We start from the raw sequence: 25,673 nt of genomic DNA, 5'->3' as shown, positions 1-25,673 counted from the left end.
AAAAAAAAAATGTTCCACAGCATCAACCAATCAACTACCGGAGCTGACCCCGCCCCTGTCAATCTACAGTGGGTGACTCTGTCCCTGGAGGACGCTTCTTAGGCCCCGCCCTCGCAGAGCGACTCTGCCCAGCCTTCCCACCCAGCACCGCGGCTTCCGCTCCGGACACCTCGGGCCGGAAGTGTCGCGTTGCCATGGCGAGGATGGGCGCGGGGCCCGCCCCCGTGGCGCCTGGAGCAGCGCCGGGCTCCAGGGTCGGCCGGGCCGGGTTCAGGGAGCGGCCAGGGAGGTTCCAGGTGAGTAGGCCGGCGGTTGTGAGTGAGGGTCGGGCCTATCTGGGGACGCGGGGGGAGGCCCGGCACGGCTGGGCGGGGCATAGCGGGAGAGCCAGCGCCGGTTCTTCTGCGGCCCGGTGCTGGCCGGGCAGTGGAGCGGGTCGTGAGGGGCCTGCAGAAGGGGCGCCAGCGAGGCGGCCAGCGGAGGGTGGGTTGTTGTTGTTGTTAGTTTTGTGAAACCTATCAGTGAAGGTAGTTCTTGCAACCTGTTGGTCGGGCAAATCCACCGACAGTCTTCATTCTGACCTTAGGACTGCGAAGGGACTTTCCTGTGCTTCATGTGGGCTTTGGTGTTCAGTCAAAGCACACTCTAGAGCCTCTTACGGCTTCAAGTGCCCCTTTCCTGGAGGCTGTACCTCCCGGATTGTGGTTGGGAAAGGAATGTAAATGAGCTTGTGAAAACTGTTTGGGCTCCTTTGGGTTCCTGACGGAACCAGTGCTAGAGGCTAGAGACAAGGAGGATTAATTATTACGGGTGTAGAAGAGGAGTGTGTATTGGCTTGGGAGGTAGAGCAAAGTTAGCTGACTCCTGACTGCTCCACTTTTCTTCCATATCTTTACTTGGGTGGTGCAGGTAGAGGCGAGAGGGCAGACCTCAGTGAGCCCTCTTGGGTGTCTTTGCTCCCTAGGTCTTCCCTTATAGGATTGGGGTTTTCTTTGGAGGCTTTGTCTTGCTTTAAGCACCCTGGCTCTTTAGAAAGCCACCTGATTCACTTCATGGAAACCAAAGCTGCCATTAGCTCAGCATGGGAGCCTGTTGGGTTGAGGGGCTAAAGGCCTAATGAGACCTGCCCTAACCCGCTGGCTTCGTGTTGTCATGGTGATGGGACTTTCAGGTCTCTGAAGGGCTGCTAGTCTGCCTCTGTTGCTAGTTTTTGCCCAAGGAGGGTTTTTTTTTTTGGGGGGGGGGGCGGGGAGGGTTTTCCTCTCCTAATGCCTGGTTTGACTTCCTTCCTTGTTGGCTCAGACCTTCCTATTCCCCGCCCCCCCCCCTTTTTTAAGGAATAATTCTTTTAAGTATTATTTATTTATTTATCGTTTGGGGTGGGTACATGCCATGATCCACGTGTAGGTGGTTAGAGGATATCTTTGTGGATCTCCTGGAACTGTCATTTTGTAATTGTGAGCCACCCTGTGCTAAATCCTTGTGCTCTGGAAAAGCAGCAACCTGTGCTCTCAAGCTCTGAGCCATCTCACCAGTTCCTTTACTCTTTGTTTTTGAGATTGGGTCTCACTATGTAGCCTAAGCTGACCTTAAACTTGCCTTATAGCTCAGGCTAGCCTCAAATTTGCTGCGGTTCTCCTGTCTCTGTCTCTTAGGTGTGGATAAGTCATCCAACTCCTTTCCAGTCATTTCGAGTCTTTTTTTGCTTATGGGCTGTGTAACAACCCATGTTTTCCTGAGTTATAGAAATGAAAATTGCTATATGTACAGAGGAGACCTTTTTAGAAAGGAAGAAAAAAAGAAAACTTATTTTTAAAAAGACTTGTCCTTATTAGAATCTTTTTTCTTTTTCTTTTCTTTCTTTCTTTTTTTCTTTTTTTTTTTTTTTGTGAGACAGGGTTTCTCTGTGCAGTCTTGGCTGTCCTGGAACTCACTCTGTACACCAGGCTGGCCTTGAACTCAGAAATCCACATGCCTCTGCCTCCCGAGTGCTGGGATTAAAGACGTGCCTGCCCCCCCCCCCCAAGATTTGTTTATTATAACACTGTAGCTGCCACACCAGAAGAGGGCATCAGATCTCAATATGGGTGGTTGTGAGCCACCATGTGGTTGCTGGGATTTGAACTCAGGACCTTTTTTTTGTTTGTTTGTTTTTGTTTTTTCGAGACAGGGTTTCTCTGTGTAGCCCTGGCTGCCCTGGCACTCACTTTGTAGACCAGGCTGGCCTCGAACTCAGAAATCCGAAGAGCAGTCAGTGCTCTTACCCACTGAGCCATCTCTCCAGTCAACCAGACTGATCTTTTTTTTTTTTTTTAATTTATTTATTTTTATTATATGTAAGTACACTGTAGCTGTCTTCAGACATTCCAGAAGAGGGAGTCAGATCTCATTACGGGTGGTTGTGAGCCACCATGTGGTTGCTGGGATTTGAACTTCGGACCTTCGGAAGAGCAGTCGGGTGCTCTTACCCACTGAGCCATCTCACCAGCCCCCAGACTGATCTTAAACTCAGCGGTATATCTGCCTCTGGTTTCCATGTGCTGGGGTTACAGGCCTTGGCTACCAACCCCCAGTGAGAAGCTAGTGCTTTTAACCACTTTGACCAATTTTATTTTTATTTTTATTATTTTAAACTATGAGTATGTGTATGTCTGCATATGTTGAGTATAGGTGTCCTCGGATTACACTAAGAAACTCTGTCTTGAAAAACCAGGGGAAAAAAAATGAAGGTAGTCCTGTTTCATCCTTTTGATGGTCTGTAGTAGCTATAGGAAGTTCCCGTGTATGGATGTGTGTGGGGGGGTATACACGTGCACACACGTGTTTCTGCGCACACGTGCATGTCTGGTTTGATTTTGGAGCTGCTGTGGATTGAATCCAGGGTAAGAACCCAGGACATCTCACATGCTAGGCAAGTACTCTGTTACTTAGTACTTCTTATTTTTTCCCTTCCTTTGATGAAGAATCTTACTGTATAACTCAGGATGGCCTTAAACTTGCCATCCTTCTACGTCCATCTCCTTGTTGGATCACAGATACATGCCCTCACTCCTTGCCTTAGCACTCTGGCTTTTATTTCCTGAGATGGTGCCTTGCTGTGTACAGTCAGGCTGACTTGGGACTGAGCTCCCGAAATCCTGTGGTTACAGGAGTAGATCACCATGTTTGGCTTCTGTTTCCAAAATTTTCAAGATAGAAAGTTTGCATCCATGAAACAGGGATCCCTGTTCCTCCTCCTCTAGATGCCAGAGGCTGTGCTGTGCTTTGCTTCTAGGAGTTTGCATAGTACAGGTACTTCACATGGGTGGAATCATACAAAACTGTCCTTTTATGTCCTGCATCTTTGTAGCATGTATCAGAATTCCATCCCTTTTTATGGCTGGGTAATATTCCACTGTATGAATGTGCCCAGTCTGGTTTGTTCCTGTGTTGATGGTACTTGGATTGTTTCCTGTTCTTTTCTGTTGTGATTGCTGCTACTAGGAATATAACCGTGTAGGTAACTGACTCCTAGTTTGTCTTTTGGGAATGTGGGTCTTTTCCTTTCCTATGCTGGGTTGACAGAGCTACATCTCATTCATCAACTGCGGCTGACAGTCCTTTAGTGCCAAAGTGGAGATAAGGTCAATCTCTCTTCACAGACTAGATTGTTTCCTCTGTGGACTTTTTTCTTTTCTTTTCTTTTCTTTTCTTTTTTTAACTTTTTTTTTTAGGCTGGGCAGTAGTGGCGCATGCCTTTAATGGTAGGCAGAGGCAGGTGGATTTCTCAGTTCGAGGCCAGCTATACACAGGGCTATATACAGAACCCCTGTCTCAAAAAACCAAAAACCAAAACCAAAAACTTTTTAAAAAGGATTTACTTACTCACTTTATGTATGCGAGTACACCGGTTGTGAGCCTTGGTTTTTTTTTTTTTTTTTGGTTTTCCGAGACAGGGTTTCTCTGTGTAGCCCTGGCTGTCCTGGAACTCACTTTGTAGACCAGGCTGGCCTCAAACTAAGAAGTCCGACTGCCTCTGCCTCCCAAGTGCTGGGATTAAAGGCGTGCGCCACCACGCCCTGCTGGTTGTGAGCCTTCATGTGGTTGTTAGGAATTGAATTTTATTAGGACCTCTGCTGCTCCAGTCAGCCTTACTCACTCCTGTCAACTCTGCTCACTCAGTCCCTGCTTGCTCCGGCCCAAAGTTTTCTTTTTTTTTTTTTTAAAGATTTATTTATTTATTTATTTATTATATGTAAGTACACTGTAGCTGTCTTCAGACACACCAGAAGATGGCATCAGATCTCATTACATGTGGCTGCTGGGATTTGAACTCAGGACCTTTGGAAGAGCAGTCGGGTGCTCTTACTGCTGAGCCATCTCACCAGCCCCCAAAGATTTCTTTATTATTATACATAAGTACACCGTAGCGGACTTCAGATGCACCAGAAGAGGGTGTCAGGTTGTGAGTCACCATGACATTGCTGGGATTGGAACTCAGAACCTTTGGAAGAGCAGTCAGTTCTCTTACCTGCTGAGTCATCTCGCCAGCCCGGATTTCTTTTCTTACCTCCTGTACCCTGTGAATAACAACCATCTTCAAAGGGCAGCTGCTCTCTCACTCATCACCAGCCCCCTAGTGTCAGCTCTTTTGAGAGCCTTTCCTTCTGTAGTCTAGGCTGGTCTGGAAGTCAGTATGTAGGGCAGGCTGTCTTTGAACTTGTGATGATCCTCTTGAGTGCTGGGAGTGCACCACATTTGGCATTCTTGGGGGATTTTGTCTGTATGTATTGTTTTGCAACAGGGTCTTTATAGCCTAGGGTGGCTTCAGACTTGCAAAGTAGCAGAGGCTGGCTTCGATCCTCCTTGAAGTAGCTGACTTCCTTGAGATATTTGGACTCCTTCATGCTATGGACCTTGCTGTTTTCTTTCTTCTTTTTCCTGGTGACATCAGTGGCTATCCAGTGTCCCGCCAGCTCCCACCACTTTTTTCTACCATCAAGTTTTCATGAATTTGCTAAGTGTTTGTTTATTTATTTATTTATTTAGTTAGTTAGTTAGTTAGTTTTTTTTACAGACAGGGTTTCTCTGTCTGTAACCCTGGCTGTCCTGGAATGCACTCTTGTAGACCATCCTGGCCTCAAACTCAGAAATCCACCTGCCTCTGTCTCCCAAGTGTTGGGATTAAAGGCATGCGCCACCACTGCCTGGCTAAGTATACTTTTTTGTTGTTGGAATATCTCCGTTGATCTTGTCCTGTCTGTAAGTGTAAGGAGAGTCTCAGACAGCATAACCATTGTTCGTTGTAGGACCCTACACTCTCTTGTTCTAAGTCTGGAACTCTTATGTCTGTGCCTTTTCTGTCCACAGATCTAAACCAGCAGTGTGGCCCCTGGGGTCTCTGACCTACCTCATGTGGGTTTGAGTCAGAACAAACTTTAGCTTACCTTTTGAAGCTCACCTTTTTTTCTTGTTCTTTTTATCTTTTGTTGAGTTTGTGTCTGACAGACCTTAGTTTCCAGTTTGCAAGGGGTTTGGTGGGGTGGCAGCCCAGTAGAGATGTGAATGGGGCCTGTTTCCTGGGACGAGGCTCCTGGTTCTTCGTCCTCTCCTCACCCTCACTGAATGTTTGCCTTCAGCTCTCGTTGAGCATCTTTTCAAGTGTCCGAGGCTACTTTAGCCTTGGCCTGTTGCTCTGAGGTAGCTGTGTTTTGGAGCTGGCTGGCAACAAGAGGGATTTGAAGAGGGAGACTGAGAGCTTCCCTTGATGTCTGGGGAAGGGCCCTCCCTCCCACATTCTCTGCTCAAGCCATGGGTACTGAGTGGCTGGAAGTGTCACATGTGCAAAATATATGGCTCCTCCCCGTGGCACAGTTAGCCCACGTATTGAGCTAAACAACATTGAGTTTTGTACATCAAAAATAGGGGGACATTGAATTTATATGGCTCTCCTGTGTTTTACAAGAGAGTCGGAGCATTGAAAAAGAACATAGCACCTCAGGCGAGGCCAGAGCATAGCAGGTAGGCGCGAGCTGCCTGTGAGCAGGATCACAGAAGAGACTTCATTTTTTTTTTTTTATTTGAGACAAGAGTCTCTTGAAATTCAGACTGGCTTCCAGTTGGCTGTGGAATTCAGTGATGTCCTAGAACTACTTACCCTCCTACTTCAGATCCAGAGTCCTGGGATTGCTACTGAAGATACCAGTCCCATACTGGTCAGTGGCCATACTGGGAAGGGGACTGTCTAGGAGGGTCAGCCATCTTAAATCTCTTTGTTCTCTTTCCCAATGTAGCCATATTGAATACATCATTTTTTTGCTTTTTACTCTTTTTTTTTTTTTTGGTTTCTCTGTGTAGCCCTGGCTGTCCTGGATCTCACTCTGTAGACCAGGATGGCCTTGAACTCAGAAATCCGTCTGCCTCTGCCTCCCAAGTGCTGGCATCAAAGGCGTGCGCCACCACCGCCCAGCTGCTTTTTACTCATAATTTGGCTCTTTTAGTTGCTTTATTGAGTTCAGGCAAGATGGCTTAGAAGATGAAGGTGCTTGCTGCCCAGCCTGATGACCTGAGTTGTATCTCTGCGACCTGTGTAAGCTATACTCTTACTTCCATGTGTGCCTATTATATAGCTCTGGCTGGCCCAGATCTCACTGTGGCTGTGTAGACCAGCCTTGCCTTGAGCTCACAGAGATCCACCTGCCCAGAGAGGAGACTCTTGATAATGCACAGCACACAAGTAAGATGCAGTTCACCCCAATAATTGACTGTTGGCCAGTGGGAAACAATGGAGTCTGGATCGGACTCACCATGGCTGTGGGAGCATCACAACACCCTGAGTGGCCAAGGTCGGGGTGCAGAGATGGACAGAGTGCTTTGAAGTCTATTGTCAACATTGAGCCAGGTGGCAGCTCAAGCCTGTAATTCAGTCACTGAGCAGGGTCGGACAGGAAGATTCCTGTAAACTTGAGCTCAGCTGGGTTCCATAGTTAGAGGCCTGGACCTTAGTGTAGAGGCCCTGTCTCAAAATATTGGGGGTGGGGTGGAAGCTGGGCTAGGGGTGCATGCCTTTAATTCCAGGACTCTGGAGGCAGAGGCAGGCAGACCTTTGTGAATTTGAGGCCAGTCTGGGCTACAAAGTGAGACCTTGTTTCAAACAAGAACAAACAAACAAAAATCTGATTATTCTGAGGCCTTTGTGTCAGGGATGTGAGAAATGCTCAGTTGTCTGGCTCTGGCTCTGTTTCATGACTGTGGTCACACTGCCAGCCAGGGCTGTGTCATCTGGAGGCTCAGCTGCGGTTGAGGACTAGCTTCCCAGAGGGTTTGTTCTTATGGCTGTGAGGTGGGGACTTTGTGCCTCCACGGGGTCTCCCCTAGGTCTAGAGGTGTCTGTAGGTGAGTTGACCCCTGCAGAGTGAATGGTCTGCAGGGAGCGTGGAGAAGAGGCTGCAGTGCCTTTGCTGACTTGACCTTGGACACCCTGGGTTCTTTACACGATGAGCACATGTTTAGCTCTGCACTCATCTCTTAAATGGTGCTGGGCCCAGAGGAAGGGGCTTGCTTTAGGAGAAGGTTGTGCTCAGACAACACTTATGGATTGAATAAGTGACTGAGTGAATGAGCCAGGAAGGGGAGGGAACTTTCTAGAGCCCAGGACCACCTGGGTGATGGTCAGTGTGATGGATGCACAGACACAGTGGACAGATGCAGGGCAAGTACCGCCTAGCTATGAGCTCAGTTCCTAAGGGTTCTGCCCATCACCTGGCGAGTGGTTGAGCCTGTACATGGGGAGCTCATGAGTTACACATTACAGCTTCTGCAGGAGTCTAGAGGCAGACAGGCAGGAAGGAGTGGAGCCCTACTGCAGTAGGAAGCTGGAGAAGGACAGGGATTTTAGACACAAGTGACTTAGGGTGTGGAGGACGGCCCTGATTGGGGCTGGTAACGAACCTCCTTAGCTGGCTTGAGAAACTTGTTGTCCTGCAGCAGTGCTTGTGAAGTTGCCTTGACTCTACAAGATGAGCCCAGAAACCTAAGCCTCTCTCTTGTGGATTCTCAGCTTTCTCTGGCTTGAAACTGGGATACTTATTCTTCTGGCCTCCTGGGGCTGTCTTCAGGTGCCTACTAATGGGAGTTCTGTCTCCTTGGGTTATATGACAACTAATTCTTTTCCCCAGTTCTGCCCAGGCCATCCTGTTGGTCCCGTAGGCTGTTTCTATCCTTGCTATATGATAAGAGCTTTCCACATCTTTGTGACAATGCCCTGTTGAACTTCAGTGAGCTATGTGGTAAGTCTGAACCTGTGATGCCATAGAATAGCATGCGGGGTGGATGGCTGGGCCATGTTTCTTTCCCACAGACACCTGTGGTGGCACAAGAAGGCCACAGTCACCTGCTATTGTTTAGTTCTTTTGAGACAAAGTCTTACTATGTAGCTTTGCTGGCCTGGAGCTTGTTGTGTACACCAGGCGGGTCTGGAACTCAGAGATCCACCGCCTCCAGAGTGCTGGGATCAAAGCTGTGCACGAGGGCTGGCCTAAGCATTTGCTCCTTTATATTTTCAGTTTTCTTTTCCTTTTTTTTTTTTTTGTTTTTGTTTTTGTTTTTCCTTTCCTTTTTTGAGATAGGGGATTAATCTTTGGCCCAGGGTGAAAGGGTGGGTCTGGAACTTACTGTGTACCTCAGGCTGAGCTTGAACTCCTGATCTTCTGCCTCAGCCTCCTGGGTTCTGTGATTACAAGCGTTAGCCACCCCTGCACGAACTTTTTTTTTTTTTTGGTTTTTTGAGACAGGGTTTCTCTGTGTAGCCCTGGCTGTCCTGGAACTCACTCTGTAGACCAGGCTGGCCTCGAACTCAGAAATCCCACCTGCCTCTGCCTGGGATTTTTTTTTTTTTTTTTAAGATTTATTTATTTATTACATGTAAGTACACTGTAGCTGTCTTCAGACACTCCAGAAGAGGGCGCCAGATCTCGTTACGGATGGTTGTGAGCCACCATATGGTTGCTGGGATTTGAACTCTGGACCTTCGGAAGAGCAGTCGGATGCTCTTACCCACTGAGCCATCTCACCAGCCCTTTTTTTTTTTTTTTTTCTTTTTTGAGACAGGGTTTCTCTGTGTAGCCCTGGCTGTCCTGGAACTCACTCTGTAGACCAGGCTGGCCTCGAACTCAGAAATCCGCCTGCCTCTGCCTCCCAAGTGCTGGGATTAAAGGCGTGCGCCACCACTGCCCAGCCAGATTAGACTTTTAAAACTATTATTATTACTCATTTAAGCATATGGTATGTGTGTGCGCTATCTACCCAGTGAAATCAAATGGGGTCGGATTCCCCGGAACTCAAGTTAGCTGCCAAATGCATGTAGGTGTTGGGAACCGATGAAAAGTGTGTGCTCTTAACCACCGAGCCATCTCCCCTAAGCCAGATTGTATTTCTTTGAGATGATTATCAACTATAGTTTCAGGTCCTGTGGTAGCTGCATGTTTAGGTGTTTTTGTTGATGTTTCCTTTTGTTTTGTTCTTTTTGAGACAGGGCTTCTGTATGTAGTTCTAGCTGTTTTAGAAATCACTCTATAGACCAAACTGGCCTTGAACTCAGAGATCTGTCTGCCTCCCAAGTGCTGGGACTAAAGGTTAAAGGTGTGCACCACTACTGCCTGTCCTCCTTTTAAAGACAGGTTCTTACTGTAACTGAGCTGTCCTGGAACTTGCAGTCTCGTCCCAGCCTGGGTGTGCTACCATGCTCTGCTTTGCTGCTTCGTTTGTCCTTGGTACTGAGGGGGAGAACCCAGGGTATCTCTGCATGCTAACCTCGAGCTCTGGGCCCCCACCCTCCATTTTCAGAAGCCACTGAGCTGTTTTCTGAAGAGTAGCCTTTTACTGCAGAGCGTGGGGCTCCATTTTCTTTATGCCTTTGCTGTTCCTGTGTTTCATGCTCGCTTTGTTTGCCCTTGTGGCTAGTGATATTAACTTTCTTTTCATGGGCTGACTGATGACCTATAGCTTTACGTGTAGATGTCCAGGTCACTTGGGTAAAAGATCAAGATTATTATTAACTTTAGAGATGGTTCAGAGAGATCAAGAGTATTATTGTACTCTGTTTGCAGAGGACTCGAGTTTGGTTCCTAGCACAATTACTTGTAACTCCAGTTTCCAGGGATCTGATGTCCTCTTCTAGCCCCACAGGTGCCTGTACTCATGTGCATCCACTCATATTAAAAATAAAAATAATTTAAAATATTACTGTACAGTATTTGAGACAGAGTCTCACTATGTAACAGCTTAGGCAGGCCTTAGATTTGTGGTCCTACTGAGTTAGCCTCCCGAGTGGTGGGATTATCTGTGTGCTTCACTGAGCCTGGTTAAGACAGAAGTCCAGTCAACCTGATGCTGTTCTCTGTAGTGCTGGGAGTTGAGTGTGTGTAGAGGTCCTGCTGGGTAAGCACAACGCCACTTAGCTCTGCCCTCAGCTTTCTGTTCAGGTTATGGAAACAACCTTTTCTAAGGTTTTGCAGAATTGTAAGTCTAAGACACATCCTCTGGTTTATTTCCTTTTTCTTTTTCTTTTCTTTGTCTTTTGAGACTGGGTCTCACTACATAGCCCTAGCTGTCTTGGAACAGACTGGTAGACTCAAATTTACCTCTATCTTCTGAATGCTAGGATTAAAGACATGTACCACCATACCTGGCTTTAGGGTGCTGGGATTACAGACATGAGCTACCTGCCATGCCTAGTTCTCACTGGTTTGTTTCTTATTTTTTGAAATTCTCCTGTGGCCTACAGAGCCTCAGACTTGCTCTGTAGCCCAGGATGACTTTTTTTTTTTCCCCCCCAGGATGACTTTTTTTTTTCCCCCCCAGGATGACTTTTAACTGCTGATCCTCCTTCCTCTCCCGCCAAGTGCTGGGATTATAGACAGACAGCACTCGCTTGGTTTGATGAGGTGATGGGGACTGAACAGGGCCAGACCCTACCAACTGTGCCGCCTTCCTGGCGGTGGTTTACTTCTTGTGTGTGCCTGTGTGTGCAAACGTGTGTGTGTGTGCACATGTGCACATGTTCATGAAGAAGCCAGAGGTTGGCACTGGCCTTAGTTGCTCTCCTTTATTTACTTATTTTTATTTTTTTATTTTTTAAGATTTATTTATGTATATGAGTACACTGTTGCTGTCTTCAGACACACCAGAAGAGGGAATCAGATCTCATTACAGATGGTTGTGAGCCACCATGTGGTTCCTGTGAATTGAACTCAGGACCTATGGAAGAGCAGTCGGTGCTCTTAACTGCTGAGCCATCTCTCCAGCCCCTTACTTATTTATTGACATGGGGTGTCATTGTGTAGCCATGACTATGTAGACCAGATTAACCTTAGAATTTATAGCAATCTGTTTGCCTCTGCCTCCTGAGTACTAGGATTAAAGGTGTTCACCACCGTGCAAGACTCTGCCTTATTTTTTCAGACAGTCGCTCACAAAACCTGGAGCTCAGTGATTGTCTAAACTAACAGGCCAGTGAGCTACAAAATCTGCTACTTGTCACGCCCAGTCTGCCCCCGGCCTGGGTGTATAGACACATGCTCTGGTTTCTGTATAGATTTTGTGGATCCAGGCTCAGGTCTTTCAGCTTGCATAACAAGCACTTCACTGAACCTTTCCCCGCTCCCTGGCTTATTTCTTTATCCTTAAGCAAACAACCTCTGGGGCTCAGTTACTGAGTTTCATAATAAACAGTAATGTGTAATTACATAGGTAAGCCAGAATTTCCTTTTTCATGATTGTTCTGCCTGCTTGTACACATTTGCAATACGAGTCCCAAATGCACTGCTGGGAACTGCGTAGATGATAGACATGGACAAGCTTGGGGCGGGGCACTACCGTTTCCCTCCCGGGTCTTCTGACTACAGTCAGGGCGCCTCCCATTATTTACTTAGGTCTTGTCTCTTATCTCTCAATATTGTTTTATGGTTCTCTGTGCATCCCTTTTGCTAAGTGTTTTAGTAAGTATTTGTGTTTTGGGATAATCTCATGGTAGAGCCTGAGGGCTCTGCTGTTGCTTTGTCTTTGTTTCAGCGGAGAGGAGGTAAAGCAAAGGAAACAGTGAGAAGTGAGTTGTCTGTGCATCTAGGTGACTGGCTGCAGTGAGAAGTGAGGTGTCTATGCATCTAGGTGACTGGCTGCAGTGAGAAGTGAGGTATCTGTGGATCTAGGTGACTGACTGCAGTGAGAAGTGAGGTGTCTGTGCATCTAGGTGACTGGCTGCAGTGGGAAGTGAGGTGTCTGTGCAGCTAGGTGACTGACTGCAGTGAGAAGTGAGGTGTCTGTGCATCTAGGTGACTGGCTGCAGTGAGAAGTGAGGTGTCTGTGCATCTAGGTGACTGGCTGCAGTGGGAAGTGAGGTGTCTGTGCAGCTAGGTGACTGACTGCAGTGAGAAGTGAGGTGTCTGTGCATCTAGGTGACTGGCTGCAGTGGGAAGTGAGGTATCTGTGCATCTAGGTGACTGGCTGCAGTGGGAAGTGAGGTGTCTGTGCAGCTAGGTGACTGGCTGCAGTGGGAAGTGAGGTGTCTGTGCAGCTAGGTGACTGACTGCAGTGAGAAGTGAGGTGTCTGTGCATCTAGGTGACTGGCTGCAGTGGGAAGTGAGGTGTCTGTGCATCTAGGTGACTGACTGCAGTGAGAAGTGAGGTGTCTGTGCAGCTAGGTGACTGACTGCAGTGAGAAGTGAGGTGTCTGTGCAGCTAGGTGACTGGCTGCAGTGAGAAGTGAGGTGTCTGTGCAGCTAGGTGACTGGCTGCAGTGAGAAGTGAGGTGTCTGTGCAGCTAGGTGACTGGCTGCAGTGAGAAGTGAGGTGTCTGTCTGTGCAGCTAGGTGACTGAGTGCAGTGAGAAGTGAGGTGTCTGTGCATCTAGGTGACTGGCTGCAGTGAGAAGTGAGGTGTCTGTGCATCTAGGTGACTGACTGCAGTGAGAAGTGAGGTGTCTGTGCATCTAGGTGACTGGCTGCAGTGAGAAGTGAGGTGTCTGTCTGTGCATCTAGGTGACTGACTGCAGTGAGAAGTGAGGTGTCTGTGCATCTAGGTGACTGACTGCAGTGAGAAGTGAGGTGTCTGTGCATCTAGGTGACTGACTGCAGTGGGAAGTGAGGTGTCTGTGCATCTAGGTGACTGGCTGCAGTGGGAAGTGAGGTGTCTGTGCAGCTAGGTGACTGGCTGCAGTGAGAAGTGAGGTGTCTGTGCAGCTAGGTGACTGGCTGCAGTGAGAAGTGAGGTGTCTGTCTGTGCAGCTAGGTGACTGAGTGCAGTGAGAAGTGAGGTGTCTGTGCATCTAGGTGACTGGCTGCAGTGAGAAGTGAGGTGTCTGTGCATCTAGGTGACTGACTGCAGTGAGAAGTGAGGTGTCTGTGCATCTAGGTGACTGGCTGCAGTGAGAAGTGAGGTGTCTGTCTGTGCATCTAGGTGACTGACTGCAGTGAGAAGTGAGGTGTCTGTGCATCTAGGTGACTGACTGCAGTGAGAAGTGAGGTGTCTGTGCATCTAGGTGACTGACTGCAGTGGGAAGTGAGGTGTCTGTGCATCTAGGTGACTGGCTGCAGTGGGAAGTGAGGTGTCTGTGCATCTAGGTGACTGGCTGCAGTGAGAAGTGAGGTATCTGTGGATCTAGGTGACTGACTGCAGTGAGAAGTGAGGTGTCTGTGCATCTAGGTGACTGGCTGCAGTGGGAAGTGAGGTATCTGTGCATCTAGGTGACTGACTGCAGTGAGAAGTGAGGTGTCTGTGCAGCTAGGTGACTGGCTGCAGTGGGAAGTGAGGTATCTGTGCATCTAGGTGACTGGCTGCAGTGGGAAGTGAGGTATCTGTGCATCTAGGTGACTGACTGCAGTGAGAAGTGAGGTGTCTGTGCAGCTAGGTGACTGGCTGCAGTGAGAAGTGAGGTGTCTGTGCATCTAGGTGACTGGCTGCAGTGGGAAGTGAGGTATCTGTGCATCTAGGTGACTGACTGCAGTGAGAAGTGAGGTGTCTGTGCAGCTAGGTGACTGACTGCAGCACTCAGGACCAGGCAGCTCCATGTGGTTTGTTCTAAGCTCTGCTGTTTCCCTCAGTGATACTAGAGCTCTGGTCAGAGAGCTCAGAACTGAGGCTGGTTGGGGTGGAGGGTGGGAATGGGGGTGAGAACAGCACTGTGTAGGTGTGAGTGCTGGACTGTTAAGCTTGGGTCATAGGAGAGATAGGAGAAGAATGGGGGTGGGGGTGCTTTGCACTGAGACTACAGGGGAAGACATGAGGACTAGATGGAGGGTATAGTTGACAAAGAAGAGGCCAAGGCTATGAGGTGGCAGAGACATGCAGGATTATACTCGGAGAATACTTGGACCATCAGGAATTCAGCTACAGAATGGGGCTTGGAAGGGGGAGGCTGAGACTACAGAGAGGAGGGGACAGTGCTTTGCAGGTATAGCAAGGAACAAAGAGCTCTTGGGGTGAGATGGTAACCTAGGCATGGTTGAGGGAGGGGGACATGCCAGTGGGGTGGGAGCAGCATTAAGAAATGAGGACATCACCTGGGCAGTGGTGGCGCACGCCTTTAATCCCAGCACTTGGGAGGCAGAGGCAGGTGGATTTCTGAGTTCGAGGTCAGCCTGGTCTACAGAGTGAGTTCCAGAGAAACCCTGTCTCAAAAAAAAACAAAACAAACAAACAAACAAAACACCAAAAAACCCCCAAGAAACGAGGATGTGAGCTCACTGGCAACCTTTAAAGCTGTTGCTGGATTTCAGGCCTTGAAGATGTGGGGTGGAGGTCAAAAGCTTCCTTCCCATTTAAGCCAATGCTCTAGTGAGGGGTTCTATTGCGAGGTGCCACTCCCTCTGGCAGCATGCTGAGATCTAGGAGAGCTTATGTGAGGCCGAGGTCCAGTGAGTCTCAGAACGTACACAGGCTGGCCTTGAACTCACAGAGATCCAACCTGCCTCTGCCTCCTGAGTTCTGGGATCAAAGGTGTCACTTTGGATCTTGTAGGGTTTATCATTGGTTGTTGAAACTAGAGTCTTATTCTTGCCCAGGCTGGCCTTGGACTCACTGGGACCTTCATATCTTAGCCTCCCGAGTTCTAGAATCACCATCTTAAGCCATCAGGCCTAGCCTTGTCGGTTTTATTTCGTCTCCTTTTTATAATGTAGAGTGTTTGAAAACTAAATGTAATAGGATTTTGGGGGGGTTTCCTTTCACTTTGGGGAGTTTGTTTCATGTTTAAAAATTTTTATGTATGTGTCTGTGTCTGTGTTAGGATTATGAAACATTTTGTATTCTTTTGGCTCTCTCTTTCTTAAGGTCATGTGTGTGCTGTGTGTACTGTCTGTGTGCTCTCTCTTTCTAAGGCCATGCATATGCCATCTGGAGTTTATTTTGTGTGAAGAGAGGTTCTTGTTCCCCAGGGAACTTCCCACTGCTAGCACTTGAGTCCTTCCCCAGTGTGGGCCTCTTTTGTCCATATGCGTTCTGAGGAGCCTTCCTTGCCACCCAGTTCCTTACAGGCCGACGGTTGGTCTCTGCCTGTACCCACAATGACCACTTCCCCTGGCCCTCTCTGGCTGCCGTCAGCCCTCTCTCTGTCTGCGGCCCTCCATCTGCCCTCCTGGCCCTTTCCTCCCTTGGAGCTTTCTGTTGTTCCTAGTCCTCTTCCTTCTAATTTCTACCATTTCCTGTCTTCCTGTCCACTTTCTACTTGTGGGCTGTCTCCTCGCCCTACTACCTCGCCTCCCTCAGTCTCTGCTGTCTAATTGTGTCTCTCCTTGTTTTGAGGCCTTCTCAGCTCCCACAGCATGAGAAGGTAAGAGCCTTGCTTAGCTGGCTGAGTGGCCTTCCCTGCATTGCCTGCTCTTCCCTTGCCCAGTGCTCCTCTGCTTTTCTCTCCGGGTGCCCACAGTGTACCTGAGCAGGGGCGGTTCACACCTGCTCAGTGCAGAGCTCTTACCAGAGTTTCTCAGACAGTAATCTTCACGTAGTCCAACTTCTTCTACACCGTATCAAACACACGTTCTTCCCCATACCTGGTCCCATTTCTCCTTTTTTCTTGTGTCTCTTTCTCATGGTTAAAACTATAAATGCACATACTGTTACTTTGTGTGTGTATGTGTAGTAGTGGGGATGGCTTCCAGGAGTTTGGGAATACTAGACAAGTACTCTATTGAAATGCCATCCCAGCGTTTCCAAGGATGGGCTCAGGTGCTCGAGCCGTCTTTCCACCTCAGGCCCACTAGTGGCTGGAGATCTTGGGTTTACCACTGTGCCCTACTCTCAACTTTTATTAAAGACTGCTCTTGTACAACTTATTTTTATGTGTATGAATGTTTTGCCTGCTTGTCTATATGTGTACCACTTGTACAGAGTGCTCCCAGAAGCCAGAAGAGAGTGGCAGGTTCTCTGAGACTGGAGTTATGGATGGTGCTGGGAATTGAACCTAGGTCTTCTGGGAGAGCAGTCAGTGCTCTTAACTGCTCAGACATATTGATCCATCTTTCCAGCCTTTGTTTGCTTGTTTTTTTCAAGACAGGGCTTCTCTGTGTAGAGCTGGCTGACGTGGAACCCACTCTGTAGATCTGGCCGGCCTTGAACTCACAGAGATCCACCTGCTTCTGCCTCCTGAGTGCTGGGATTAAAGGTGTGTGCCACCACCACATGGCTTCCAGCCTTTATTTATTTATTTATTTTTTGTTTTTTGAGACAGGGTTTCTCTGTGTAGCCCTGGCTGTCCTGGAACTCACTTTGTAGACCAGGCTGGCCTCGAACTCAGAAATCTGCCTGCCTCTGCCTCTCAAGTGCTGGGATTAAAGGCGTGCGCCACCACTGCCCGGCTCCAGCCTTTATTTTAATATCTTTTAAAAATATATTATTTGTTTATTTTTGGAGACAGGTCTCATTATGTCGCTTTGGCTAGTCCAGAACTTACTCTGTAGACCAGGATAGCCTTAAACTCATAGAGATCTGCCTGCCTCCTCAGTGCTAGCATTAAAGTTTGTATCACACACGACAGATTTATTTTTAACTCTATGTGAGTGTAGGTTTATGTATGTGTGTACGTACAATGTCTTTGGAGGCCAGAGGAGGGCTTCAAATCCCGTGGAGCTGGAGTTACAGGTGATTGTGATCGGTCTGTGGCGGCTGGGAACTGAATCTAGGCCCTCTGCCAAGATCAGTAAGTGTCCTTAACCACTGAGCCATCTCCCAGCATGCTCTTATATCTTTTTTCACAGCTAAACAAACACTGTTTCTTAGAGTTCTTTCCGTCATAGCATGATATCCTACTTAGGTTTCTGTTGCTGTGATAAAATAATGACCATAAACAATTTGAGAGGGCCTATAGACTACCATCTAGGGAAGCCACAGAACAGTTACTAGTTTGATCTCTGTGTCTTTCTTCGATTGCTTGCTTATCTAACCCAGGTCCACCTGCTCAGGGGTGCCACTGCCCACAGTGGGCTGGGCCCTCCCATGTCTATCAGCAGCCAAAACCATGCCCCACAGCCAGAGCGAGGAAGTGTTTTCTCAGTTTCCTCTTCCCAGGCCACCCTAGGTGGTGTCAACTTGATAGAAACTAACCAGCACAGTGTACTAGAAACCTTCTCCATAAAACCTTGTAGGCCTTATTAAGGTAAGTTCCTTTGATCGGTAGCCAGGTTTTTCCTATTGTTTTATTTTACAGTGTGGCTTGCAGTAAGTGGCTAGATGTGTCCAGGTACTCTGTGTCTGTCAGTACAATGTAGGAGTGAGCTTCCTGTAGCTGGGCTTGACAGAACATGGTGGATGCCCTGAACTGTGAGCCACAGTCATTGTGACCACAATTTTCAACTATGAGGTCAGGCACAGCCTGCAGACCCAGGGTACAAACCATGGGGCTAGAGCGTCCTTCCATCCATACTTTCCCCAGTGGCTTAGCAGGGTTGTGCTCTCTGGATAGCCATTGGCCTAATGAGAGTCACTTGTGCCATTTCTACTCTTAGACAGCCTTCCTGTGTGTGAAAAAGAAGAGGAGTTCATTTACCCAGAGTCCTGTCAGCTTCTGCACCCATGTCAGTGTGTCGAAGCCCCTCTCTCATCTCAGCCCATTCATCTGCTTTAACTTGTGGCAGAAGTGTATACATAGACACATTCTACAGACTGGCAGGGTCTTGTCTGCATGCTTCGTGCCTGTAGGTGTCTAGGAAGGTACTTTTTTTGCCACAGACCAAATAAACTGTTGGTTGATGTCATCTTGTCACAGCCAGGGACTCTTTTATCAGCTGCCCCATTGCTACCCACCGTCTTGCCAGCTCCCCTTGTGATGTGCAGCCAGAGACAGAAGGGCTTACTCCTCTCTGCTTCCCTCTTTGCTGAATGGGCTTCAGTGTGGGAGGATGTTCCAGTAGATGGTATCAGAGAGGCCTGGAGATGCACCTTCAGAGAGGTGTGATGTGTGTGCTCTCCTGTGCACGTCCGAGCCTATAGCAGGTGCACTGTTTGTGTTTGGTTTTTGTCCCCACCCCTACCCCCCGCTCTGTAGCTCTTCTCTGAACCTTTCCTGCCTTTCCTTTCCTCTCTTCTGTCCTTTCTCTGGACATCTATCCTTTGTCCCCACTTCTGGGTCATCTGCCTCCACCTTTATCATTCCTTGCTCCCATGCATTTAGGCCCCTTAATGGCTGTCAGGCTCTGGGCTCACTACAGATACCATGCGGTAGGTTCAAAGGTACCATGTAGGGATTAACAGGGCAGTGCTGGCCACACATGGAATGGGAACCTGTCATTGCAGGGCAGTGGGGAACATTTGGGCATCTGATAAAGATGTTCTTGGTGGTCAGGGCTGTCCCAGCATGCCCTTCATTTGGGTCTAGAATAATTAGACCTGCCTGAGTCAGCTCTTGTAGCTTTCCCAGCCAGCAAAATAGATCTTGTCTGTAGCAATGGCTATCAAACTTGACTCCCCTGAGTATAAATTGGGGGGTGAAGTAAGTACTTGCTATAAGGTGGTTATATAGTGGGGTAGAGTAGGGAAGCCAAGAGCCCCAAGTAGTTGGTCATGTTCTCATTCGATCTGTAGAGAATGGTGTGGAGTTAGGGTGCTGGTCTTGTGGGATGAAGGTCAGCTGCCGTGTTGGGTACTCTGTAGGCTGGGTCAGTCCAGTGGTGCTCAGGCTGAAGGATGGGGATGGAGGTCAAAGTCCTTGCTGTGTCCCACATTCTTGGCTCAGCTCAGCAAAGCCTGAAGCCCAGTCAGTTCTGGGGTAAATCAAATTATCTCTGCTTTACATTCCAGAGAGACTCTGGGAAGGATTTGCAGAGTTGAGCAGGAGCTGCCCTGCTCGGACCGGTTTGGGTTTTGGTGGCATTGTGACCATGTGGTAGAACTGCTGTGCTGGTCAATCAGGCCTTGGTAGATTAGCTGTCTTCATGACTCTGGCAGGCTAGGAGAGGAACCACACCTTAGTCGGGTCCAGCTGGGTCAGCCAAGGTTTAGATAGGCAAGAGTTGGTCTCTGCTAGAACTTCAGAAGGGCCCACTGGCTTTTAGCTGGCCTGTTCCCTTTAAGGCTAGCTTCTGGGGGGAAGCCAGGTAGACAGACAGCTCCTAGAATCAGAACTGAAAGCTTAGAGCTCAGTCTGCTAGGAGCTGGACTGGAACACCCTTAGAATAAGAATCATTTCAGTGGGCTGCATGTGTAGGGTAGGCCCGGGCTTACTGAGGTCCCTGTGTTCTATCCCAGATCACACAAGAGTCTGTCCTCAGGCACATTCCAAGCAGGTCATGAAGGTGGGCCACTGGGTTAAGGACTATGTATTGTGGAAGACAGGGCCTCCCGGGCAGTCTGGAGTGGCAAGAAGCCTTGCTTATCTTCCTGCAGCAGCAGCAGCCAGAGAGTGCTCAGGTGCTCAGGTGAGAGACAGAAGCCAGCGTGTTTATGTTTTCTACTTGGGAAGTAGTCGCTGTTCGTGGGCTGGTTTCATTTCTATAGGACAAGGACATCAGGGTTTCTTTCCTTTTGTCTAATGATGGTGACAGGGGAGACAGCTCTTAATTCCTCTTCCTGAGGATACTAGGGTCTCTATGGCTTCAGCGGAATGCCACAAAATGATGTGCGGCATCCTTCTGATCGTGGTGCCCCAAAACGCCCTGAGGGCAGACGTCCACCACCATGGCTGAGCACCTGGAGCAGAGTGGGTGTAGCAGATCTAGTGACTGGACTGAGCTATCTTCCTGATGGGAGCGAGGCAGATGGTAGACTATAGGGTGCTCAGTAAGCAGTCTGCGAAGCCCTTATGCTACCCCTAGAGCCCAGGGAAAAAACCTTGCCCAGCCCAGCGCAGCCAGCTCTGTTTTACTGTCTAGGCTGCATAGCCATTTCTGAAAAGGATGAGTAGGCCCCGAGATACCCCGTGTCCTACTCTTCCCTAGTTAGGTGGGAAGAGTAAGGCAGAGCACCCCCCCCACCCCCGTGTTGTTGACTTTCAGTGTGCTGGGGGAAGAGGGTGGGTTCCACACAGGGCTCCCCTGGAGCCTCGTCCTACGGACTGACCTTGATGTGTTTCCTTATTCATATTTACTCCTCAGGTGTGTGTGACGGCTGGAAGGGGTGGTTCCCCTGAGAAAATATTGACAGAACTCCTGTCTCCTAGCTGCCTAGAGATTGTCACCCTTGGACGCTGGAAGCTGGAATCCCAGGACTGACCATACTCCCTGACCTTTGCTGCCATAGCTTGTTAGACCTACTTGTGCTGACTGAAAAGCCACCCATAAGACTGAGGGCAGCCAGCATGGAAGAGGAGCAGAGGTTCCCAGGGGCTGCCAGGGGCTTGCTGCTGATTGGCCCTGCCCTCCATTGTCCTAGGCAGGGTGCCAGGAAGCTGAAACTTTGTTATCTGGGTAATTAGCTTCAGACCCTGGACTGAGGCCGGCCAGGTCTTAGGGCTACTTCCCACAGGCTGTGCACCCTGACCCCAAGAGGGAGGCGAGGTGCTGTGTACAGAAGCCCTGCCAGCTGAACACTTGAGGTGTCTGTCCTACCTGGGGAACGACTGCAGGCATCCCCACTTACACACCTTCCTCCCCACCCCATGCCACACTGCCCTGCCTGTCTGGGCTCTGCCCCTTAGGGCAGCTGGGCCTGGTCACAGTGTGGGGCCTCCCATCTCAGCCTTGCCAGGGACAGAGGGCATCAAGTCTTAGAAAGGTGATGCCCCCAAGGGTGCCTGTCCAGCCAGCTGCCCCACCCTTCAGGCTTGTCCTGGCCCCCCAAACCCAGATCGTGGTGCCCCCAAACGCCCTGAGGGCAGACATCCACCACCATGGCCGAGCACTTGGAGCTGCTGGCAGAGATGCCCATGGTAGGCAGGATGAGCACCCAGGAGCGCCTGAAGCATGCCCAGAAGCGACGTGCCCAGCAGGTAAAGATGTGGGCCCAGGCTGAGAAGGAGGCTCACAGCAAGAAGGGCCATGGGGAGCAACCATGGAAGGAAGCGGCTGGCCTCAGGCCTCGGAAGCATGTCCTCTTCCCTCCCAGCGTCGCCCTTCTGGAGGCTGCTGCCCGAAACGACCTGGAGGAGGGTGAGTGTGCTTGAGTCCTCGGGCAGAGCAAAGCAGGCACTCCCATCCGTCTGGGTGTGGCCCTGCACTGTGTTGGCTCAGAACTAGGCCTAGAATTGTCTCCAGCTCCTGGGCTCCAGCCACTCTGATACTAAGAGTGAACTGTCCTTAATAGGGGGTGGATGTAAGAGGTGTTTCTGTGAGGAAAGTCAGGCTATGGGAGGGCTGGACCATGGGTAGACACTGCGGGTTGCAGAGAAGACTAATACTTCAGCTGGTAGCCATCACTGCCTCTCAACAGTGTGTCCCATGAATCCTTTCCCTTTATACATGCCTTCCAAGCCCCATCTCTGGAGAGATGGACAGTGTTGTTCATTTCTGGTTAGAGATGGAGGAAGTGAGTGGGTGCTGTCTGGGCCCAGTGTGGGTCCTAGAACACACATGGCTTGGCAGTACTACACACTTCCCCAGGCCCTGCCTTTGACTTTTCTCTGACTGGAGTCTTCCTAGTACAAAGACAAGTCTAACCTTAGTGGGCTCTCTTTCCTTCCCTGGGCCCCATGCTTGTAACTCCTGGGGCCTGAAGGAAGAGGCACCTGGTATCTCTTGAGGACCCTTCCTGCCTTCTTCTTGCAGTCCGCCAGTTCCTTACCAGTGGAGTTAGCCCCAACCTGGCCAATGAAGATGGCTTGACTGCACTGCACCAGGTGAGTGCCTGCAGGAGTGGGGCGGGGCTGCCTGGCCCAGCTGAGGCTCAGGGTGTGGGGCTTGGGCTGCTTGTTTGCAGTGCTGCATTGACGACTTCCAAGAGATGGCACAGCAGCTCCTGGACGCTGGGGCTGATGTCAATGCTCGAGACAGTGAGTGCTGGACACCTCTGCATGCTGCAGCCACCTGTGGCCATCTGCATCTGGTGGAACTCCTTACTTCACGGTAGGACCTACTGGGTGTTCACATGGTGGCTCAAGTGACCCATCTGGGATGCTTCTTGTGTCAACCATGCCTGGGATCCCATAGGGAAGAGTGTGCTCACTATGTTCTGTGGCCTGACTTCCAACTCTGGACCAAGGGCCTCTCCAGAGTCACATGCTTGCTCAGTGTTGGGATGGACTTGGTAAGGAGGGAAGGGGAATGAAGAGCCCAGCTGTGTCTAGGAGGAAGTGCCTGGATACAAATGAGGCCTCTACCCCTAAGGTAGAGCAGAGGAAACTTGTGGCTTCACTAGATTCAGGGCCTTCTCCATTAGGTCAGGTATAGAAACTCGGTTATCCTTGTGTGAACAGACGACTGTCCCACACAACTTCCTTGGTAATGCGTTAGGGGTGTGGAGCTAGCAGGTCCCTGGGGCTCCTTTTGAAGCTGGTATTGAACCGCAAACATCCTTCTGGATCTGTCCTTCCACCACGCATAGGCGCCCCTTCTGTGTTGTGGGTGTCCCAGAGCCTTTGCACATCTGCAGGTGCCTCTACTGTATATATGGGGGTAGATAGGTGTCATAAACCTGAAGCCAGGATGGATAAAGACTACAGGTTGGCTAGAGATTGCTAAGTCTAGCTTGAAGACAGGGTCTAGTAGGGGATAACAGTCAGGCCCCAGGCCAGCTTTTCTTGCAGGAGCTAGGGCTTTGTTTTCCTCCTTCCTGCCCTCTCTTACCAAGGACAGTGCTAGGCTGAGGCCACCGCTGAGGGAAACATGCAGCACGGGGACTGAGAGCTGCTGCATGAAGGCCCTGAGGCTGCTGGCTTGTCTGTTTGCCTTATAGTGGTGCAGATCTCCTTGCAGTCAATTCCGACGGGAATATGCCCTACGACCTGTGTGAGGACGCACAGACACTGGATTGCCTTGAGACTGCCATGGCCAACCAGGGTGAGTGTGCTGTGCCCGCCTGCAAGGGCTGGTGCCCTACGTCATGCCTTCTCTGAGCCACCTTGCCTCTCAGGTATCACCCAGGATGGCATTGAGGAGGCCCGGGCAGTGCCAGAGCTGTGCATGCTGAATGACCTCCAGAACCGCCTGCAGGCTGGGGCTAACCTCAATGACCCTTTGGATCATGGGGCTACTCTGGTGAGAACTCAGGCACTTGGGGGTGTTTGTCCTGGGGCAGGTACTTGGAAGGGGTTCAGGGATTCAGGGCTGAGTGGTCTGCCTGCAGCTGCACATCGCCGCTGCTAATGGGTTCAGTGAGGTGGCTACCCTGCTGCTGGAGCAAGGCGCCAGCCTGAGCGCTAAGGACCATGATGGCTGGGAGCCTCTGCATGCCGCGGCTTACTGGGGCCAGGTGAGTGTGCACAGGAGCAGGGAGAGGGTAGGTTCCGGGCTCTCGCTAGAGCCCGCAGCCAAGCAGCTACTGCTGGCTGCCTGCAGGTACACCTGGTAGAATTGCTTGTGGCACATGGGGCTGATCTGAATGGAAAATCTCTGGTGGACGAGACACCCCTCGGTGAGTGTGGGGTTGCCTACATTTGGTGGAAGGGAGTGGCCATGAACGTGCCCATGACACCTCTGTCCATCTCTCCTCAGATGTATGTGGTGATGAGGAGGTGAGAGCCAAACTGCTGGAGCTCAAGCACAAGCAAGATGCACTCCTGCGTGCCCAGGGCCGCCAGCGCTCCCTGCTGCGCCGCCGTACCTCTAGTGCAGGCAGCCGTGGGTAAGCCTCTGCTGTGGTCACTGTCCACTTGCTGAGACCTAGGCTTTGCCCCCAGGGACATCAGCTGGCGGTGGAACCCCGGTGGAGTGGGATTTGTGGGCAGTGGTTGTAAGATGGATGATGACGTCTCAGCTTTCTCTCTCCCAGGAAGGTGGTGAGACGAGTGAGCCTGACACATCGCACCAACCTGTACCGCAAGGAGCATGCCCAAGAGGCCATTGTGTGGCAGCAGCCGCCACCCACCAGTCCAGAACCTCTAGAGGATGAGGACAGGCAGACAGACGCTGAGCTCCGGCTGCAGCCCCCGGAGGTGAGCACACAGCCTCTGTACTGCCCCGCATGTGGAGCAGTCCTGTTGTGTGATCTGCTTATTTAGTGCCTAGTCCTCTATCCGCGCTAGCCCTCTATGGAGGCAGTAGGCCCAGTGATCCTGTAGGCAGGTATCTGCTGCTGATCCTCCCACACTCATGTCTGTACGCCTACTACCACTTCACACAAACTTGAAGCCCGAGGCTGGTGTAGGCGGAAACAAGCACCTCCTGATGGCTTCTGGGGTCCTGGCTCTGTTCACAGGACGATGGCCCTGAGGTGGCCAGACCACACAATGGCCAAGTAGGGGCCCCCCCAGGGAGACACCTGTACTCCAAGCGTCTAGATCGGAGTGTCTCCTATCATCTGAGTCCTGAGGAGAACAGTGCCCCTGATGCCCTCGTCCGGGACAAGGCCCACCACACACTGGCAGAACTGAAACGCCAGCGAGCGGCTGCAAAGCTTCAGCGACCTGCCCCTGAAGGGCCTGAGACCTTTGAGCCTGACCTGTCTGTTGATACTGAGACCTCCCAGCCTGACTGTGGCTTCAGCACAATTGGGGACCCGCCCCTGCTCAAGCTCACTGCTCCCTTGGAGGAGGCGTCTGTGGAGAAGAGGCCGTGTTGCTTGCTCATGTGAAATGTGATTCCTCAGTATGGCAGGGTTCAACCCCATGCCCAGCCGGAGGCTTCCTCACGATCTCTGGCCTGGTGACCCACTTCAGCACATACCCCAGTGCTGTGGGGGAGCCGGCACAGAGCCCCATCCCCCTCCCAGCCCAGGACACTGGCCACCTTGCTCAGGGATGGACTATGCAGAGCTCTACCTATGGGCCTCAGGCCACAGTCTGTTTATTGTGACTCTTGATAAAGGCTGTTTGCCACCGAGCCTTCCCATGTGTCTCACTGGTTAGGAGCCACCCATGCCCAGGAGCACCCAAACTTGTAGATTGGTGCATGCTTGGGCTTGCAGGTAACAGCCCCAGCCTTTGTGGGAGAAAGGCTCAAGGCCATAGGCAAGAAGCCCAGCCTTAACCTCCACCTCTCCTAGTTGGTTCAGCTTCTTGGAGGCTCTTCTGTAACCCTTTGCTTTCCTGAAAGCAGTAGGACACTTTGGAAAAAACTCTTCGTGGGTGATGGAGTGGGTGACCATGCAGAGGGACGGGAACCCTGGCTGGAAGGGAGAGG

At 50.3% G+C, this 25,673-nt stretch overlaps 1 protein-coding gene across 4 annotated transcripts; it reads left to right on the top strand.

Annotated features, from left to right (window-relative positions):
• The first annotated feature begins 155 nt into the window (after nucleotides 1-155).
• Nucleotides 156-25,373, top strand: Ppp1r16a (protein phosphatase 1 regulatory subunit 16A). 4 transcript variants are annotated; one of them, XM_085831755.1, is made up of 12 exons: nucleotides 190-296; nucleotides 19,711-19,872; nucleotides 20,621-21,548; nucleotides 22,164-22,234; nucleotides 22,315-22,460; nucleotides 23,290-23,393; nucleotides 23,467-23,591; nucleotides 23,680-23,805; nucleotides 23,892-23,967; nucleotides 24,048-24,177; nucleotides 24,325-24,487; nucleotides 24,751-25,373. In XM_085831755.1, the coding sequence occupies exons 3-12, from the start codon at nucleotides 21,290-21,292 to the stop codon at nucleotides 25,123-25,125; spliced, it is 1,575 nt and encodes a 524-aa protein (XP_085687881.1). In that variant the 5' UTR covers nucleotides 190-296; nucleotides 19,711-19,872; nucleotides 20,621-21,289; the 3' UTR covers nucleotides 25,126-25,373. The 4 variants fall into 4 exon arrangements, with proteins under 4 accessions (XP_021038465.1, XP_085687881.1, XP_021038466.1 ...); XM_021182807.3 differs by having other exon boundaries at nucleotides 19,711-19,880; nucleotides 20,556-21,548; XM_021182806.3 differs by lacking the exon at nucleotides 19,711-19,872 and having other exon boundaries at nucleotides 156-296; nucleotides 20,556-21,548.
• Nucleotides 25,374-25,673: the final 300 nt, after the last annotated feature.

This window comes from Mus caroli, unplaced genomic scaffold (assembly GCF_978045245.1).
Source record: "Mus caroli unplaced genomic scaffold, Mus_caroli_1 scaffold_16, whole genome shotgun sequence".
Lineage (NCBI taxonomy): Eukaryota > Metazoa > Chordata > Mammalia > Rodentia > Muridae > Mus > Mus caroli.
This window is presented reverse-complemented; position numbering and strand designations above follow the sequence as displayed.

Coding starts and splice junctions, on each gene's coding strand:
- Ppp1r16a (XM_021182806.3), top strand. CDS start 21,290: ATGGCCGAGCACTTGGAGCTGCTGGCAGAGATGCCCATGGTAGGCAGG. Junction 23,806..23,891: donor CCGCGGCTTACTGGGGCCAG/GTGAGTGTGCAC, acceptor GGCTGCCTGCAG/GTACACCTGGTAGAATTGCT. Junction 24,178..24,324: donor TCTAGTGCAGGCAGCCGTGG/GTAAGCCTCTGC, acceptor TCTCTCTCCCAG/GAAGGTGGTGAGACGAGTGA.